Below are 21134 nucleotides of genomic sequence, written 5' to 3'. Positions count from 1 at the left end.
ATTTTTCCTAATAACCAGTCTGAACCTCCCCTGGTGCAACTTGAGGCCATTTCCTCTTGTCCTGTCACTTGGGAGAAGAGACCAACACCCACCTCTCTGCAACCCCCTTTCAGGTAATTGTAGAAAGCAATAAGGTCTCCCCTCAGCCTCCTCTTCTCCAGACTGAACAACCCCAGTTCCCTCAGCCACTCCTCATAAGACTTGTGCTCCAGAACCCTCACCAGCTTCGTTGCCCTTCTCTGGACACGCTCCAGCACCTCAATGTCCTTCTTGTAGTGAGGGGCCCAGAACTGAACACAGGATTCGAGGTGTGGCCTCACCAGTGCCAAGTACAGAGGCACTATCACCTCCCTACTCCTGCTGGCCACACTGTTTCTGATGTAAGCCAGGATGCTGTTGGCCTTCTTGGCCACCTGGGCACACTGCTGGCTCATATTCAGCCGGCTGTCAATCAGCACCCCCAGGTCCTTTTCCACTGGGCAGCTTTCCAGCCACTCGTCCCCAAGCCTGGAGCATTGCATGGGGTTGTTGTGGCCAAAGTGCAGGACCTGGCACTTGGCCATGTTGAACCTCAGCCCATCAATCCAGCCTGTCCAGATCCCTCTGCAGAGCCTTCCGACCCTCAAGCAGACCAACACTCCCACCCAACTTGGTGTCATCTGCAAACTTGCTGAGGGAGCACTCAAACCCCTCATCCAAATCGTCAATAAATACATTAAACAAGACCAGCCCCAAAACTGAGCCCTGGGGGACACCACTTGTGACCGGCCACCAACTGGATTTCACCCCATTCACCACAACTCTCTGGGCTCAGCCATCCAGCCAGTTTTTGACCCAGAGAAGAGTGCACCTGTCTAAGCCACGATTCGCCAGCTTCTCCAGGAGAATACTGTAGGAGACAGTGTCAAAGGCTTTACTAAAGTTCAGGTAGACAGCATTGACAGCCTTTCCCTCATCCACATCTCAGTTCTGCGAGTTGTGAAAGAACTCCCAAAGGAGGAAAAAAAAAACCCAGGGAAACGTACAGATTGGCCTGTACTTACACTTAAGATTCTTCCACAAACCTAAAAACAATTTTTGTTTTTCCTCTATAAACACAGTCATACATAATTATCCTTTTAATACTAGTTTTATGTATAGAGTCTTCCTTGGCAAAGATGCAAGTTAAACTCTTACCTTTCCATTTAGAAGGAATTATGTATCATTGACAAAGGTTTAGTATCAGATCCAGCAATATATTTTGCCCTCACCAAAAAAAGCGTAAGAGGAGTTATCTAAATTTGGTCTCCTCACATATGCAAAGCCTGTCTTTGACAAGACAAGAGTTCCCCAGAAATTTTAGTTATAATACTATGGCACATTCCACTAAGTTTACAGACATACTTCCACGTACTATAAAATCTGATTTGAAAAATAGTACTCTTAATATCCAGTCATTGAACTAAGGACACAATTCAAAAGATCTGCAAAGCATTCAGATTCAGGGAAGGTAACAAATACTTAGAAGTGTTTTGGAAACAGGTAAGCAGTATATAGTCTCGTGGTGAGCATGGAGGAAAAAGTGCATTAAACCCAATCAGTTCTTAAATGGAAAGCATATAAGCTCTTTCCTTACCCCCACTCCCAAAGGTGGAAGAAAGCAAAGCAAACTTAAAATACATTCCAAGTCCTTTCTAATAGTTAAGACAAAGAATGAATTATTTGAAGTTTCAAATCTGAAAGATGTTGCTTTAATTCTTTAGGAAGAGGAAGGTCACTTTTTTCCATTAACATTTGTGGCTCACTCTTTACAAGCAGCAGATCATTGCTTTTTGTTAGAGCAGGAAGGGGGTGTGTGTGTCTCTACATAAACACAGATGATTACTATAGACATTATGCAAATAAATGCCACTTGTTTATTTAGCCAGCAGACTGGTAACAGTGCTAGATCTGGAGGAAGACAGTCTCAAACTCAACAAATTGATTGTAACTATACTTATGTAAAGCACTACGTAGCCAACTGCTAAAGTTACTAATTTTCTTTAAAGCCTCTGTCGGAGAAGTGTTTTAGGTACACGGGAGAAATAAAAACAAAGTATTCTTTACATGCTTTTTTCCTCTTTTTTGTACTGGCTATCCAAATCTCTTGAGCAATATTGATTCTGTGAAAATCCTTCTAGATTAATAGGAAAAGCCCCAATGACTTTCAGTAGATCAGGAGGGATATTTTTTCCTCCCTTCTTGACGTGAAGTATTTTTCTTGCTAGTGTGTTGCAACATGTGAGAGAAGATGAATTTTCAAAAGATGAGTACTTCTTTCCCTCAAGAAACTACTCAGAAGTTTTTCACACTGAAGCCACCTACCCCAACAAAATTAATCTGACTAAACTACTAGGCCCCAAAATCTTATTCCCACAAGAACTGCTTCAGAAACTCAAATCAAGAGCCATCTCAACAAGCTGTGACACATCTATAACAAACAGTGGAAAACTTCTGTTTTGCCAATTTCCATTAAAAAAAATCCAAGCATGAACTTTTTCCACAGTAGTATGAATGCATTTTCAGCAGAATTAGGAATAATTATGGAAAATGCTTTTCCTACATATGTCACTGCTGATAAAAGTAAAATATTTCACCAGTTAAGAGAGATGTTCCTTGTTGTGCTATAACCTTTGTTAGTTGTGATACTTAAAAAAAAATTAAAGGGAGTAACAAACAAGACCTTTGTTCATCAACTCTCCTGCCCATAAATAAACCACAGCCAAACGTTAATATAAAAAGCTGCCACTTTCTAGAAGAAAACAGTAACTGGCCTACTTACTCGAATCAGGCATAATGCGAAGGTCACCTTCTTTATAATCATCTAAGAGTTGGTACATGTACAAGACGGGATCTTTCTCATAGGTAATATAAAACCATGTGTTCATAATAGGAGCTCGAGCCAAAACCATCCCCCTCCATTCATCTTTTGAGCCATCTTCTGTCTCAAACATGTGTTCCACAGCTTTACCAATCATTGTGTCTGCCAGGTGGGCATCACTAATTCGAGATGAAGCTGAAATGACAGCATTTCATAAGTTCATCCAAAAGCAGAGATATATGTCTTTGTGAAAAATAATCTTTACCCTGATTCATAAACAAATTTGGTTGGAAGTTAGTCAATTCATATACAAAACAAACACTGTCCATTCCAGAGAGTCTACTGCTGAAGAACTGCAGAACTTTAGAAATGTTGTTAAAATAACAGTATATCATTGTACTCCCTATGATTAAACAATTATAATCCAAGGTAAAGGGAGGATCAATTGAGGCCACAGCAGTGAAGACTCTTTGTATTTTAACTAGACACTGGAGGGAACAAGGCAGGCAGGGAGGAAGAAGAAGAGAGGCCAATCATAGAACAGTGCTATAAAGTTATTAATGCAACTAACTTTGGGGTTTGGTTTCCCCTAATGCCACTCTAGAGACTGCTACCAATTGCTTTGCAGTCAGAAGAAGCAACAGCTTATTCTGTTTATAAACTAGTAATTACTAGGGTAAATATTGAACTTTGCAGTTTGAAAAACCTGTAGTTTAACAATCCAGTGTTAATTCCGAAAATCAAGAAGCCTTGTTACTAATCAAATTATTTCACTTAGAAAATGCTTTTCCCTCCGTTATTAAAAGTACTTAGGCAAAGTACATGAGGAAAAGTGTGACATTATTAGTCAAACACACACAAAAGACAACATGGCTTAGGGTTTAAAATTTAAAAGAAATATAAATGTTAACTTTACATCCAGTTTTCAGGCATAAGACTCTAAACAAAAGCTACAGTATGTACTGCATACTTCTTAAACACAGAAGACAGCGCTGCACTCGCTGGTATCAAATCTCTGTGTAATCAAGAAAATGTAAAAAGAGCATTTAGATTACCTACCATGTGACAAAAATTAATTTGACTAATAACATTTAAGTGGTCAGATGTTATCTTGGGGGAAGTCTGGAGAGATTAGTGGAGAAAACTGAATAGTAAGTGTCAGCTTTTATGTACGTGAATTTAGATGAAAAACCCAAAACACTTACCAACTCTGTCTGGAAGAACTTCAAGTGCTGAAACTCTTTCATCTTTGTGCAGTTCTAGTCCATACACACAGTCAAATCCATCATACTTTATAAGATAGAGAGAGGGATTTACAGGAACTTGATCAAGAACTGTGCCCTTCCATTGTGTTACAGGTCCACTCCCTTCTTTCCACCCATGCTGTATTCTGCAGCCTACAATATTTCTTCGTGGCTGAGAAATAGGTTTGCTTGGTCCCACATTGTTTCTATGCTTTCTGTACAGATACAAACATCATATTAAACAAGTACATACATATTCAAAATTCTACTCTAGACAAGAACTGTATGCTTTAAGATGGCAAAATATTTTATAGCTTAGTGCATCTTATTCAAATTAGAGTATAAAGCACATTACACTATATTGGAAAAAAGAAAAACACACTGAAAAGTAGTGAAACATTTTTGATGTGCTTTGTAAGGTCAGTTTCCTAACAGTACTTTCTAAAACTAGCTTGCTTAAGCCAAAAGAACTATTTTAGCCCTTGCTCCACTAAACATCAAAAGTAACTCACCTGATCAGGTCTCAAAGAACAAGGTCACCTGGCAGTACTATAACCTTACTACCTTGTTGCTCTCTACAGAATAGTAAACACAACTCCCACCCCAGGAGGAAGAAATCAGTGTAAAGATTACTGGCAGCTGACTAAAATTCTTCCAAGGCATTTTGTTTTCCCCAACCTGTGTTTTCACCTGAAGGAGATTTAGCTTCCTTCTGTATTTACAGATATTTTTGAGTCCCAGTATTTTTAAAGACACATGGTAGCAACAACACTCCTCTAGCATTCTTTTTATAGTATAGCAAAAGAAAAATAATATGTAATGGTAATGGCAATAGAAGGGATACTTCTTAATGTGGAAAATAGATTATATATACTTTTTTGTTCTTCCTCTATTTTCATGGAAGCTGCACGGAAATTCCCACTGGTGAATAACAGTTGTTGTTCTGATCTACAGTCATGTGAGCTATTTGGCAGTTTCACATCACTGAAGGTGTTAATACAGGTTTGTCCTACCCAGTGATTAAAACCACTAACTGACAATTTTGAGTACAGATGGCAGAAACTAAGGAACATTGTGACAGTATATTGATGATAAGAAATTAATATTATGTCTATTTTAGCATGTGACAATGCACTTACTCATTCCTAAAAAAGATTTAGAGGGTTACCTGATCAAAATTCTCATGAATGTCAACTAGTTGTAAAATAAATTTTTGGTTTACTACTTGTAGCACACTTAATTTAAATACCAATAAAATATGCACACCACTAGCATGCTTAAAAGCAAAATCTAAAAGAGAAAATCAGTTGCAGAAAACAATATTCTTCCTTAGATTAGAGATAGCGACCAAAAAGAAACATCTCCAGGAACGATGAATGCTCTCAGAAGTCCCTATATGATCCAAAAAAGACAAATAACAATCATACCACCAAAATCCGGGAAGCAGTTTTGCAGAATAATGCACTCACTACACAGCATTGGAATACATAATGCTGAAGATGTAATCACATGATGTACAATTCTTTCAGCAGCTTATCCCACCTCCAGATTTCCTTTCACCATGAAGATCTTAGCAGAAGGTTGTCAAATTTCACTTTTGTTATCATTTGACTTTTTCAGCAAGATGAAACTGCAGTTTTTGTATTCGTAACTTTGATAGCACCAATTATTATAGGAACTCCAACCTCTTCCAGTTAAGAAGCACTCTCCCACAAAGTTGGTTCTAATTTATGCAGAAACTAGAATGCACTTTCAAATTCTAGTTCTTGCTCAAGTGTATTTTTAAATTTTTTAAAATTGTAATAGTTCCATTCTAAAGCAGAATAAAACCAACTGAAGATAAAAAAGTTAAAATACATAAAACAATGTCAGTTTTAACCAGTTTGTCTATGCTGCTAATCATATCATCATTGAAAAAGGTAAAAATAACACTGCTTATGTTCAACCTCAGTCAACTTTACTTTCTGCCTATAAAGCATAATCCACTTTAATGTTTAGATTGGAACAATAAAGCAAAAAACTTCAAACTAGGTTTTAAAAGTATGATGGAAAAAGACTACATAACTGAGTTCAAACTGGTAACTACCTTTGAAGTGCCTCAGAGAGCAAAAAGCATTACAAATTTAATTACAAGTACCCGCCAGGTGTACTTGCAGTTCAAATTTTTGTTTGCAGGTTGTACTACTGAACAGCCATTCACTCTCATTTGCAGTGGTTCATACTGTAAGAAATGAGATTTGCAAACTAGTAAACTACCAAGGAAAACCTGCTTCTTGCATCTGAACATGGGATAAGAAAGCAAGCATAGGTTTCTAACTATCAATAAATAACAGCTGTGAATATATTTCCATGTAAGACAACCAAGTAACCAACTCAAATCTCTTGTCTCCTCAATAGCGTGTTATTTCCATGATACGCCAAGTAATACAAATAAGCTTCTATGATGCCATATGCAGAAGGTCCAACACATGTTTTTCCTTCTGTTTCATTAGAATTATCTTTAAATTTCCACAAAGATTTGCTTTTGAAGATTGGGTAACAATTTTCCTAGACACGTAAAACACAGAGCCAGGAAAAACAGAAAATAGCAAGTCCTGGAAATAGCTCTTGACATATCAGACACATCCTCGTTGTAAACGGCCCTTAAATCCCCAGAAGTTTCAGATCCTCTTCCTTATCTTGAAGGCAGAAGCTGGTAAGTAAAACCCAGTTATGTGGAAAGGTTTCATTATTGGAACAAGATACTCTAGAAACTTTCTAGATACTACACAGGCCAAGAGAAATCTTCCCAGATTTTAAAGTTAAAAAATCCTAAAGTTATAAAGTTATTTATATGGTCCTCACACAAGCTTTTATTTGGCAGCTGCTACCAGGGAAACCAATGTAGTACAGAACTGCACAGGACTGGTAGCAGAAAAATCAACCGTTACTCCGCGGTTGTGCTTAAAAAACAAACCAGTATTTATAAAAAGGAGAATGGCAATTCCCAATAACTTATCAAGTGAAGTTATCCATTTAGGTTTGGTTGGTTGTTCTTTTTTTCTGATCATCTGATCTCAGAAAAACGCCACAGAGTAGAACTAAGGAAAAAACAGAAAGGTGAAAGAAAACCATATCCCTCAGATGTGCAAAAAAGGCACAACTGTGAAAAACAGGAAGGAAAAACTACAGAACAGTATAAATTCAGTACAGCAGCAATGGTCAGTAGAACTTCAAGTCTTTCATGGTGCCAAGCAGAAAAGTTAAGAATAGGGCCTAAAGCTTACTACAATTGTGATCTTATTACAGACTATCATTAATAGCAGAATGGTGATGAGAGAAATGTTATTAACCACTTTTCACAATGTTCAGACTATGAGGCACATTAGTCGAGGCAAAAGTTTTAAAGTACTTTCTGCACCCCCTCAAAATGCATCATACAGTTGTGAATTTCATCTTCAGATGCTGCAGGAACCAAGATTACAAGTTAGCTTACAGTGGGATCACAAATTCAAAATGGTTACGTTCACTTGTAGTTAAATTGCAAGTATAACCTGTACACCTCAATGTCCTTAAATTGCCAACTACAGAAATCTGGAGAGCCTATGAAGAAAGGATTGTTTTATCCTTACACTATTTCTTGTACTCCTTCCTCATGCACCAAGAGTGGAAGGAATGAGATTTGGGAGATTACTGATTGATCTGATGCCTGTGAGGTGAGCTTCGTATTGGCAAAGATCACCACTACCTGTTGACAGAGCACGAAGAACTGCCCTATATCCACAGGAACCCTTTCCAAAAGGCTCAACTGTTAACTACCATTTAGTAAAGAGTTCAGAAGACTCATCCACACTGCTCATTCTATCACATCCTCAATTACTGAGTCATGCCCTGTTCCATCCTCTTGGCTCCCTCCTCTGCCACAAACCTTCTGAAGCTAGTTTAAAATCTTTTTCTTTAAATGAGGAGTAACTAAATAACTAAATCAGTGATAAAGTATGCATTACTAACTCATAGTCTGTCGTAACAGCTCAGAGTAGTATCAGCATATATTATTACATGGTCATTCATATCCTACTTGTTTATGGTAAACTACTATAGTCAACTACTCTGCTCATTCTCAGACAAGTCAGTGTGCAGCACACAAGAAATCACCTTGGTTTCGTACAAAAAACCCACTTCACTAAATAATTAATAAACAATTGAACTAGGCTAAATTAACATAAACTAAGCTGGATGCTTAAGTTAAATGCCTCAAAATCATGTAACTTAAGATCAAAACTTCTTATGCGCCATAAAAGCCTTCATGCTAACAAATTTACAGCCTATTTAGGTATTTAAATAAGTGTATATCACCACAACAATAAAGACAAATCTAGCCACCCTCAAGTACAAAAGGCAACCCACCTCTGATAGTCTTCCCATCATACACTCCTTTCTCTGAGCGGTTGAAAGAGAACAAGAGAAATTAAGTTTTAACCAACTCTACCTGCCCCTAGACAAATAAATGTTTCTCTTTGCCTTCTATGAAGATAGACAAGAATGGATAATGATGAGCTGGTGAAATAGATTAGTTTTACATCAAGTGTTGTCTCTGGGAAACTTTTAACACTGTTAGCAGTGATTACCTATATTAATTGTAGAAAATATACCTGATGAACAAATTGCTTTCAAATGATGCACCAGTGTACAACATTACACTTAAAACACAACTAGTAACTTTTTAGTAAGTTTCACACTTACCCAGCTTAGATTTCTCACACCAGAGATGCAGCCAGATATGGTATCTTGCTGTTTGACACTAAGACCAATTACACCCAGAACACTACCTCTATTTTGAAACATCCACTCACCAACATTCAGCTGCTACTATTTAAAAGTGTTGTAGGGAAAAATACATGCCATGAACGTGTAGGATAAGCAGGTATCCTTCACACACAAATAGCAGCCTCCTTACAGAAGTATTTCAGTGTATTTATTTTAGAAATGCAAAAAATCCTTTTCAAAACTACAGTTGTAGTGAATGCAAGATTAGGTATTTCTAAGAGTACTTCCAGACGGAGTTATCAGTACGAATGCTTTGCAAGTTTTTATTGGCCTCGTGACAATGCATGAAGTCTGTGCCAGAGAACAGAGATCCTACAGTGTGCATGGCTAATTTCTGGCTCGCAACTCTATCTCTGAATTCCAGAAAGAATTACAAAATTGTATTTCAAGTATAATTTCATATTACCAGTCAAAACAATGTTTAAAACTATTTGTGGGCCATTCTTCTCTACCACCCTCCTGAAAGTATTTAAAGTCTGACTCTACATACATATACAGACTGAGTATTATTCCACATGATTTTCAAGAACAAAGTGAGTAGAACAATACAGATATACTTCTAGAACAGTACTTCCAGTTACTGAGAGCTACACTTCAGTAAAAATGTTAACAACTTACTTGTGGGAAGTTCTTTTCTTCATCATGCTGGCAGACACTCCTGCATGACCTACAATATAAGTGATGATGGAATTATTGAAAAATAAAGCATGTATACAATGTCAAAAAAGCCATCTCATACAGAAGTCTTCCTTTTGAATGTTAAAATGTAAAGAATCCAAACACTTCATGTTATGACTGATTAATGAACTGCTAAAATGGGAGAAGGCTCTGCAGAGATAGAAACAAGCTACATGCTCATGAAGCTCAGGGATGAACAGAAGGAGTGATCAACCACAACTATTAAAAAGAAAGCTGAACTTAACATAACAGGGACCTGTGTGGTCTTTGTTCTAGGAAAATGGCGGTAACAGTTGACATGATCAATCAGTTCTAGAGACAAGTAAACAGAATAACATTTGTATTGAGATGCAATTGTATACTGCAATTATTATATTCTGCTAAGTACTGGTGATTTTATGGTCATAACATTCTGCTAAATCAAAAACTAGTGCAATGTCAAAAAACCTTAAAAAGGTATTAAAACATTAAACCCTCCCTTGTGTGCAATACATGAGAGAACCTGGTCAGGAGAGTGGTGGACTCTTGACACTAACTGGCATCATGGCCATGATAGTCTGTGACATCATATTAGTAAATAACATTCACACTAATTCAATAATACTGGGAATTCTGATTTAGAACTTTAGTCATTAATAAGAGCCTAAGAGAGGTGACGTGCTGTAAGAAGGGTAGTGAAAAGACTGTCTGCAGACAGGTCCCTCACTGTTTAAAGGGTTTAAAACATTGTTACTGCTAACAAAGGCTGGAAAAAGCTAGCTGATAAATTTGAAAAAGAGGAATGGAGAAATCCGAAGTGGGATTTTTCATGGATAGAATATTGCACTGATCCCAGTGGTATTTCGGGATGAATATGAAAAATTGAAAGCTTTAGTAAGTTGGAGAGAAGAAAGGGGAAAGCAGGCAGTATCTAAAAGAACCTGGCTGGAGTGCTGGACTGACACATGTGTAACCATCTCATGTGTATGTAGAAACATGCCCAGAATTTCAATTACAGATGCTTAAATTTACACCTACAAAAAAATAAATTTGAGTTTCTCTATAGGTCTAAACAAACCAATTGTTTCAAATTTAACATTATGTGCATGTTCCAAGCATAGCTTTAGAATATATATGTTGAAAACTTTCATGATAGTAGATTGGAATATATATGTTGAAAACTTTCATGATAGTAGCTTCACAGAAGACACTCAAGCATTAAAGTACCGTTAACTTCCAAAGTCTTCATAAATATTTTAATCTTTGCATGTTCATGTGAAAAATGGAAGAGGACATATACAAAGTTTCAGAAATGGCAGAATTAAAATACTACTACAACTTATGTTTACAACACTCAAGCTCGTATCAAATCCTCAGGAACCTGCATTTCCAGCTGTAATGACATCTGAAGCTATGCAGACCGCTGGGAATGGGTGTTTTCCCTGTTCACTAACTTCTCACCTTGGGAACCTCATATTTTTGATAGGATTCAACTTGTTCGTTTATGTAGTGAGCTCTAAACCAAAGCCAACTAAGACAACTAAGCACTGCTCAGCTGCTTATGACAGTCACACCGAATCACTAAGGTTGGAAAAGACCTGTAAGATTATCAAGTCCAACCATCAACTAACACCACCATGCCCACTAAACCACGTCCCACAATGCCATGTCCACACGTTCCTTGAACACCTCCAGTGAGGGTGACTCCACCACTTCCCTGGGCAGCTTATTCCAGTGTCTCACCACTCTCTCAGTAAAGAAATTTTTCCTAATAACCAGTCTGAACCTCCCCTGGTGCAACTTGAGGCCACTTTCTCTTGTCCTGTCACTCATCACTTGGGAGAAGAGACCAACACCCACCTCTCTGCAACCTCCTTTCAGGTAACTGTAGAGAATGATGAGGTCTCCCCTCAGCCTCCTCTTCTCCAGATTGAACAACCCCAGCTCCCTCAGCCGCTCCTCATAAGACTTGTGCTCCACACCCCTCACCAGCTTTGTCGCCTTTCTATGGACACGTCCCAGCACCTCAATGTCCTTCTTGTAGGGAGGGGCCCAAAACTGAACACAGGATTCGAGGTGTGGCCTCACCAGTGCTGAGTACAGAGGCACGAGCACCTCCCTACTCCTGCTGGCCACACCATTTCTGATACAGGCCAGAATGGCGTTGGCCTTCTTGGCCACCTGGGCACACTGCTGGCTCATTTTCAGCCGGCTGTCGACGAACACCCCCAGGTCCTTTTCTGCCAGGCAGCTTTCCAGCCACTCGCCCCCAAGCCTGTAGCGTTGCATGGGGTTGTTGTGACCCAAGTTCAGGACCTGGCACTTGGTCTTGTTGAACCTCATACAATTGTCCTCAGCCCATCGATCTGTCCAGATCCCTCTGCAGAGCCTTCTGACCCTCGAGCACACCAACACTCCCACCCAACTCTGTGTCGTCTGCAAACTTGCTGAGGGAGCACTCAAACCCCTCATCCAAATCGTCAATAAATACATTAAACAAGACCAGCCCCAAAATTGAGCCCTGGGGGACTCCGCTTGTGACCGGCCACCAACTGGATTTCACCCCATTCACCACAACTCTCTGGGCTCGGCCATCCAGCCAGGTTTTGACCCAGCGAAGAGTGCACCTGTCTAAGCCACGAGACGCCAGCTTCTCCAGGAGAATACTGTGGGAGACAGCGTCGAAGGCTTTACTAAACTCCAGGCAGACAACACCGACAGCCTTCCCCTCATCCACTAGGTGGGTCACCTGGTCATAGAAGGAGATCAGGTTGGTCAAGCAGGACCTGCCTTTCATGAACCCGTGCTGGCTGGGCCTGATCCCTTGGTTGTCCTGCACATGCCCTGTGAGCACCCTCAAGATGAACCTCTCCATTATCTTGCCTGGCACCGAGGTCAGGCTGACAGGCCTGTAGTTCCCTGGATCCTCCTTCCAGCCCTTCTTGTAGATGGGCGTCACGCTGGCAAGCCTCCAGTCGTCCGGGACCTCCCCTGTTAACCAGGACTGCTGATAAATGATGGAGAGTGGCTTGGCAAGCTCCTCTGCCAGCTCCCTCAGTACCTTTGTGTGTATGCCATCAGGCCCCATAGACTTGTCCAGGTGTCCAGGTGTGTATAGCACATGTGAGCACATGAGTGTCCAGATGGCATAGCAGGTCGTTAACTGCTTCCTCCTGGATCACGCGGAGTTTATTTTGCTCTCCATCCCTGTCTGCCAGCTCAGGGAGCTTAATACCCTGAGGATACCTGTTTTGGCTATTAAAGGCTGAGGCAAAGAAGGCATTAAGTACCTCAGCCTTTTCCTCATCCTTCGTGACGATGTTCCTCCCTGCATCCAGTAAAGGATGGAGATTCTCCTTGGCTCTCTTTTTGTTGTTAATGTATTTGTAAAAACTTTTTTTGTTATCCCTTATGACCATGGCCAGATTGAGCTCTAGCTGGGCTTTTGCCTTTCTCTCTGCATGACCTAACGAGGTCCTTGTATTCTTCTTCAGTTGCCTGCCCCTTCTTCCAAAGGTGATAAACTCTCCTTTTTTTCCTGAGTCCCAGCAAAAGCTGCCCGGTTAAGCCAGGCCGGTCGTCTTCCCCGCCGGCTCTTCTTACGGCACATGGGGACTGCCTGCTCCTGCGCCTTCAAGATTTCCTTCCTGAAGGAGGTCCAGCCTTCCTGGACCCCTTTGCCCTTCAGGACCATCTCCCAAAGGACCCTCTCAACCAGCGTCCTGAACAGGCCAAAATCTGCCCTCTGGAAATCCATGGCAGTGGTATTGCTGACCCCCCTCCTCACTTGGCCATGAATTGAGAATTCAATCATTTCATGGTCGCTAAGCCCAAAACCGACTCTGACCTTCACTTCTCCCACCAGACCCTCTCTGTTTGTAAACAGCAGTCAAGCAGGGCACCTCCCCTGGGAGGCTCCCTTACCAGCTGCGTCAGGAAGTTATCTGCCACACACTCCAGGAACCTCCGGGACTGTTTCTTCTCGTCTGTGTTATTTTTCCAGCAGACATCCGGTAAGTTGAAGTCCCCCACAGGAACAAGAGCTTGCGACTGTGAGACTTCTGCCAGTCACTTGCAGAACGCTTCGTCGGCTTCTTCGTCCTGGTTGGGTGGTCTATAACAGACCCCCAGCAGGATATCTGCCTTGTTAGCCTTCCCCCTCATCCTTACCCATTAGTACTCAACCTTGTCGTCACAATCCTTGAGCTCTATACAATCAAAACACTCCCTAACATACAGAGCCACCCCACCGCCTCTCCGTTCTTCCCTATCCCTCCTGAAGAGCTTATCAGTCAGTACTTTAAGATAGTTCCCAGTTTAATATAAAATGTTATATTCATATTAAACATCCAAATGCCATAACAAGCTTTCAAGGAGATATGACAGCAATTATTTGAAGATCCCCAGGACAAGTCTACTCTTGTACTGCATACAAGCCTATTTGCCATAATTTGCCTTTGTATTTTGCACTGTCTGAATTCAGTAATGTCTCAAGGAGATGTAAACTCCTTTTAAAGACGTATCAGGTTACACTATTTAATTGTGTAGCACTTCACTTGGCTAGACAGTTGCAGAATTTGTAGCAAGAGTTCACTGAATCAAGAACATTTCTGTCTCCTACAGCAGCTCTAAATAGGGGGATGGAACAGCACCGAATCCTTACATTTAGCATATTCTAATAACGAGGTGAAAAATCAGAATTACCTGATAAATCTACCTGCCTGAATCTTTCTTCAACCAGGAATATTCCTTCAGCAATACCTCTTCTGCTGCTACCGGAAAGCTGCAAGAACTCTATGAGCTACTCATAGGGCTGAAGTTCAATAACATCCAGAGTTTGGAGTTCTATCTAAACTTTGGCGAGGAGGATGGCACAGAAAGAGGGAAGTGTTCAAGATGTCAACAGTACCACTTTGTTATTTATCCCTTGGGATAGCATCTTCCTTACTGCTAACCAGATACGCTCAAATAGTACATCTATAATCCTTGCAATCTTCAGTAAGGATTTTGAAATCAAGACAATTACAGAAGCCAACTTAAGCACTTCATGCACACGTAACAGTAAGACAGCTTGACATAGCAGTTGCATTGTTAACAGTCACTCTCCCCACCCCCCCCACCCAATTTCACTGCCTGATCCCCTTTCAGTTACTGAAAAACAAGGATGATGTCCCACTACAATGGCAGTAACACACCAAAACTGTTTCAAACTACTTTTTTTCCCATTCACTATCAAAAGCATCTAAAAGTAATGCTTTGAAGTAACTGCTAAAACCAATACAGATATTATCTGTTAAAAATAGTAACAAAAAGCTGTATTTGCTTGATTTTTATACCTTAGGAAACTAGTTCCACACTTGAAGACCATATATTACATAATGCCGTAACCCTCAAAAATTAAAATTTATTGCATCAGTAAAACGTACACACTTCTATCTGTTAAACACCAGCACGTAAAGGACTATTTCCCTAACAGGAGCTTTACACTAAATTCCAGTGATGGCACAAAAAGCATATTCCAACAGACATAACCACCAGTACTTAAAATGTAAAAAGTATGCTGAACAGCCCCTGTCACACAGAGGAATAGCTACGGACACCAAACCACCTGTTTTAACTATCTCTTCCTTGCAAAAGATCATCTGACCCACAGCAAGATAAAACATTTGTTTCAAGCAGCTAATGCGAGGTAGTCTTTGAATGGCTGCAAAAACTATTCATTTGAAGTGGTAAAGCTCATTATAACCAATTCACAATAAAAATGTTTAGAAATGCTGTTCATTTTTTCTATTCCCTACAGGAGTTAAGAAATTAATTGGAAATATTAGAATTCTTCTGATGTATGAGGATATCTTAAGTCCTGTGTATTTTACTTTTTTGCAAGATTAAAGGAAGAAGTAAAGCTACCACAAAATAAAACAGACACAAAACTTATCTTTATATGGCAAGAAATCAGCTCTGCAAAAGATGACTCTTTCCCAATTTAGAATTGCTGAGAGCTTGTAGATCTTCTTTACAGGCATATTTATTTGTAAACACACGACATTTTAATGAGTGATGCCTATGATGCCATATTGCTATGTCTTAATGACTTAAAACATGTTCCGAGAGAAAATTGGTGATTTTCTCCTTCACCTAATGATTGCGGAACATAAAAAAGCAGTAACCTGGCTTATGTAAATTCTCCCCAAACCTCCAGTACTACCTGAACAGCTTGGTATAAAGGCCTAATTAGCATTAGTCATTCTCTGTTAAGTGCCCAGTTCAAAGCAGAAAGGCATTTAAAAAATCCCAAACATTTCAAGGGCACTACCTTCATGTAAATCTTTCAAGAGAAAGCGCCATCTGCGTACCAAGTGTTTTGGTGTCAAGCACAGTTTGGTCACAAGTGGCAATGTGACTTCAAAGATTTTAATACTAATTACAGAAAAATAAAGGAGAGTTATTACATTCTATACAGCATGAACACCATTGACTGAATGGGTTTAAATTCACATTCTTTACCTCCTTTTAACTACGGAAAGACAAGTTCTAACTAGAACACCCCATGAAATTCCGTATTTTAGATAACACCCAAAATACTCTGTACAACTGAACTGCCCTGAACATAAAAATAGAAAAAATACTGAACAAAAATCAAAGTAAATGGATTAGTTTTAGTCTTCTTTGTAATAAGCAGCTAAGACTCAAACTTTGATGGATCTGAGGAAGTAGAAAATATTTATGTCTCAGTCACTTATACAAGAGCACAGAAACACATTTTTTGTAACAGAAAGTGAACACAAACTCCACTTCCCAGTTAAAAGCAACAGAATTAAGTATTTAATTGTCACTTGGTCTGTGTGTTCTCTGAGGCTCGGTTAATTCTGCTAGTAATAGATTCTTAAAATTCAACAGCAAAACTAGAAATCATGTTTCTGAATACTACTTTACTCTAAACAAAGACAGAGAAAAAACAGCTAAGACAAGACACAATAAAACAAACATTCTTTCAGGATAAAGGGAAGTATACATGTCATTTCAGCTAGGGAGTACAGGAGGAGAGAAGAGGGAGAAGTATGGGAGAAAGCTACTGGCAATGTTTTTATTATTGTCACATCAGACAGCACCCTCCACTCAATCCAGGGAAATAAGAGAGACTCTTCAAAACACACCACAATATCTTATTTCTCTGAATATCCTGTCTTTACAACAAGCAGCAAAAGCTGTATTTCAGAATCTTCTGTGGGAACAGCAGCAATACCACAGGAATTATTCTGTATCTGGATGCTATTTCAGAATTACTTTCAGGAACTTAAGAAATACATCCACATGCTTACTCACGCCTACTACTGCCCAAACTCAACTTTAAAGAATTTGGGAAAGGGAGTCCTTTTAATCAAAGTAGACCAAAGTGCAGAGATAAAATGAATTCTGACTCTGCCAGAAGATTTCTCTGCAATCCTAAGCAAGTCACATCTAGGAGTGGGATCTCTTTTTGTTAGTTTGCAAATACAGTACTGAAATAACTTACACTTGCTTTTAAGTGGGGAAGAAAACTACAAAAGTCTGTATATGACTTAATGTGTCCTAGTTCTTTTCTTTACTAAGAAATTACTTTGTTTTCAAACCATCCAGTAAAGGCATTACAATTGTTCCTGACTATCAGGCAGTTTGGTGGGATTCTGTACCCCTGGGAGATTAACTGCTAGGAAGTAATCTAGAGGACCATGCCTTTCACTTATACAGCACTGAGCAGGTGATCACTAGACTGAAAAAGGCCAAATAGAAGTGTAAACACAACTTATTTCACAATCAATTACACTGTATGTTAATTAAAAAAATCTGTATTCCCCTATATTGGAAACAAACATAACACTAATTAGAGAGACAGGCACACTGCCACGCATAAGAGCAGCTGGCTGATCTACTGGAACTACATCCTGGAAAGTGACTCTGTACTTCGAAAAACTCAGAGGCTGGAGCCATGTACTCTACCATTGTGAAAAATAAGAAGTCTAGCTTTCCTTCTTTCCTCCATCTTCAATTCTACCCTTTATTCCTCAAGATCAAACTATGAAGTATGTTTTGCAGTAGAGACAGATTTCAAAAGCCTAGATATTTTAATCAAATGTACCTCTTCCTTTACACCTACTTTACAGCAAACAAAAGCATTTCCTTTGTAGGCAGACAGATAGGACAGATGAAAATTGGCTTTTTCAGAGAAGCTACCACACCTGTAACTTCACTGACTGTTAAGTCTTTACAATAGGATGAAATAAAAGTCAATTGCAAAAAGCTTTGGTAATGCATTACATTTTGTAACTAATCATATTGGCCTATACCAATACCTGCCACAACTACTGGTTTTATCTTTAACTCCAGATAGTTTTTTGTAGCCAGTACATGACCCAAGAGTCTCCTAGAATCCCACGATCTTATGATTTCACATGACTAACAGATCAAATATAAAGTTTGTAAGCTATTTCCATGCTTTCACCATATCTTTTAATCAGGAGGAAAAATGAATAATAGAAAGAATATACTAATGCTGTATTACCTACTCCCAGATTATGGCAATTTTATAGGCAAGACTTAAAAACTTATTTTCCACGTAGAGTATATAGCTGTTCTGAAACTACAAATTCATGTAGTTTCTTGGAAGTGGCAACCATCTTTAAAAATGGAAGGTAATAAATGTCAAAATAAGATATTTGCATCAATAAAGCTGTAAAGCACAGCAAACCCTGTTTAAAAGTTACTTGTACATTAACAAGACTTTTACAGCTGTTCTAGTCAACCACAAATCACAGAATTGACCTTTAAAGACCACCTAGCCCAACCCTACTGCTGTGGGAAGGGACCTTACACTAGATCAGATTGTTCAAAGTCCCATCAAACCTGACCTCGAACACTTCTAATGATGGGGCATCCACAACTTTGGGCAATCTGTTCCAGTGTTTCACCACCCTCACTGCAAAAAATTTCTTCCTTATATTCAATCTAAACCTACCCTCTTTCTGTTTAAAACCACTACCCCTTGTCCTGTCATATAGACCTTTATAAAAAGCCTCCCTCCATCTTTCTTATATATTTAAAGGCTGACAACAAAGCCTCCCCAGAGCCTCCTCTTCTCCAGGCTGAACATCCCAACTGTCTCAGCCTTTCTTCCTAGGAGAGGTGTTCCATCCCTTTGGTCACTTTCATGGCCCTTGTCTGGACCTGCTCTAAGAGGTCCATACCTGTCTTGTGCTGGGAGCCCCAGAGCTGGATGCAGTACTCCAGGTGAGGTCTCATGAGAGCAGACTAGAGAGGGAGAATCACCTCTCTTGACCTGCTGGCCACGCTTCTTTTTATACAGCCCAGGATACAATCGGCTTTCTGGGCCACAAGTGCACATTCCCAGCTCATGTCCAATTTTTCATCCACCAGTACCCCCAAATCATCCCCCGAGACTGTATCGATATTGGTGATTGCCCCAAACGAGGTGCAGGACCTTGCATTTGGTCTTGTTGAATGTCATGTGGTTCGCACAGGCCCATTCCTCAAGCCTGCTAAGGTCCTTCTCAATGACAACCTTCCCCTCTAGTGAATCAACTGCACCTCTCAGCTTGGTGTAATCTGCAAACTTGCTGAGGGTGCACTCCATCCCACTGTTTATGTCACTGATGAAGATCCTAAATGGTACTGGTCCCAGAACAGACCTTGTGGGACACCACTCATTACTGGTTTCCAGTTGGAGATTGAGCTGTTGACTGTAATTCTTTAGATGCAGCCATCCAGCCAATTCCTTATCCATATAACAGTCCATCTGTCAAACCCATATCTCTCCAATTATGTAGATAAGAAATGTGATACTCACCCCCACTGCTACTGTCTTTACTAATTATTTCAAATAAAGTTAACTGTCAAGTTCAGTAATCACTTAACTAGGGTAAATCCTTAACATTCCCAGAAAAGAAAAAACCCTAAACCATACCCAACACATCACCATGGCCACTTTAAAAGTCTATGAAAGTTCACAAGGATCACTGACACGTAGTTAATCTCAACACATAGAACACTGCGACAACTACAAGACTAAAAGTCATTCTTCCCTTGCAAATAAACTTTTAACATAAAACTAGGGAAGACTATCTCTTCACCTGTTTGTAACCAAATTCTCCTAAAAAAGTAGGGGAGTGTTGCCACCTAAACCACTCTGTCACTTCACCTGGTTGTGCTTTTGATAGCTTTCTCTCCTAGAGACACTTCAAAAAAATAATCAAAAATCCCCAAACAAGTCACGATAATCTTAATTTATATCACATTGCAAAGCATATCTTCCAGCCATCAAAATAATTTCATAAACTCTGATGAACTCAATTACTGTATTTGCTGTTCTTTTCAAAGGAAGATTTTGACCACCATCAGTGAAACTACTGCTGTGATAAACCAACATTCTGCCTTTCTTGCTCAGTAACTGCCTTTAAAAGTCCTATGCCCAGCCTTCATTGTAGAGTGGGCTATGCAGTCTCCTAATGACATCTGCCTGCTGCACTCTTTCCTAATGCGTATCTATTACCAAGAAATAAACAGCAGATAATTCCATAACCCTCCTTCCTTCCCCCGCCCCCCCAAGCAGTAAAAGCTATCTAGTCTCAGCCCATCAAATATGATCAGTTGGAGGGGCAACAACAGCAAGGAGGTCAGTAGCTGTCTTCCTCAAGAATATATCAGTCAGAGGCTGAAAGCTAGCAACACCCAAGCCTAGGCCACGACTATGCCATGAGTTGAGGCAGACCAAATGTGTATGATTTATGGGTTGTATTTAAATGACAGTCATACTACATTAATCAAACAAATGTAAGTTAAGGACTTCTCAGTTAAGATTAAAAAACTTCACAGAGAAAAAAGACAAATTCTAACTGTTTTGCAGGGATATTAAAAAGCAAAATGGTATCTAAAGTGTGTCAATTTTAATGACAATTTGGCATGGTGCCAGTTATAGGACAAACTATAATTAACAAATAATGGAAAATGCAACTCTTCAAAACAAGTATATGAATTCTCTTTTTTTAAATAGGATGCAAAATTTTCTTTTCAACATATTTAAGTAAGATGTCCTAGCTTAACTTTTTTGGTTTTCAGAAGAAAATCCAGCCACATAATAACCCTCTATGTAAGTTATGACACTTCAAATCTGTGCTGTAGTTTTACTGTTCATCACATCACATTGAAGTTAGAAAAGACTCCTAACAGTTGCCTTAAAAACCTAGCGTCTGAATTCTTTGGACTTGGGCACAGCGCCTAGTTAATGCTTAGAAGCCAACAAGACTGAAGTTAAGTACCAGGTCAAAGCCTACTCTCCCTTCTTTTCTCTTACAAATACAATTCTACTCCCACAGGTATTGTGTCAAGATGAAGGACGACTCATGGAATGAAAACTCACTGAACCAGGTGTTTAAGACTTTGTACTGGGTCTCTCCTTTGAAACCATTTATTAAAAATATTTGCCGAAGTTACCTTTGAAGTCAGTAGATGTTTCAAATGAGTGATAGCTTACATTAGTATTAGTTTGCTAATCACAGGTAAACACAGTTTCAAAAGTTTCCAAAGGGTTTCAGAGA

The 21134-nt window shown here is 39.5% G+C and overlaps 1 protein-coding gene across 3 annotated transcripts in view; it reads right to left on the bottom strand.

Moving 5' to 3' along the window:
* Window positions 1-21134, bottom strand: part of SPIN1 (spindlin 1) — a 58437-nt gene that overhangs the window by 4814 nt on the left and 32489 nt on the right. For all 3 annotated transcript variants that reach the window (XM_059833853.1, XM_059833854.1, XM_059833855.1), the window contains exons 3-5: window positions 9508-9556; window positions 4045-4298; window positions 2801-3034 (exon numbers count right to left, since the gene is read on the bottom strand). In XM_059833853.1, the coding sequence (XP_059689836.1) occupies window positions 2801-3034; window positions 4045-4298; window positions 9508-9556 (537 nt within the window). The remainder of the gene's footprint in view (window positions 1-2800; window positions 3035-4044; window positions 4299-9507; window positions 9557-21134) is intronic.

The sequence above is a fragment of the Gavia stellata genome, chromosome Z, assembly GCF_030936135.1.
Source record: "Gavia stellata isolate bGavSte3 chromosome Z, bGavSte3.hap2, whole genome shotgun sequence".
NCBI classification, from domain to species: Eukaryota; Metazoa; Chordata; class Aves; order Gaviiformes; family Gaviidae; genus Gavia; species Gavia stellata.
This window is presented reverse-complemented; position numbering and strand designations above follow the sequence as displayed.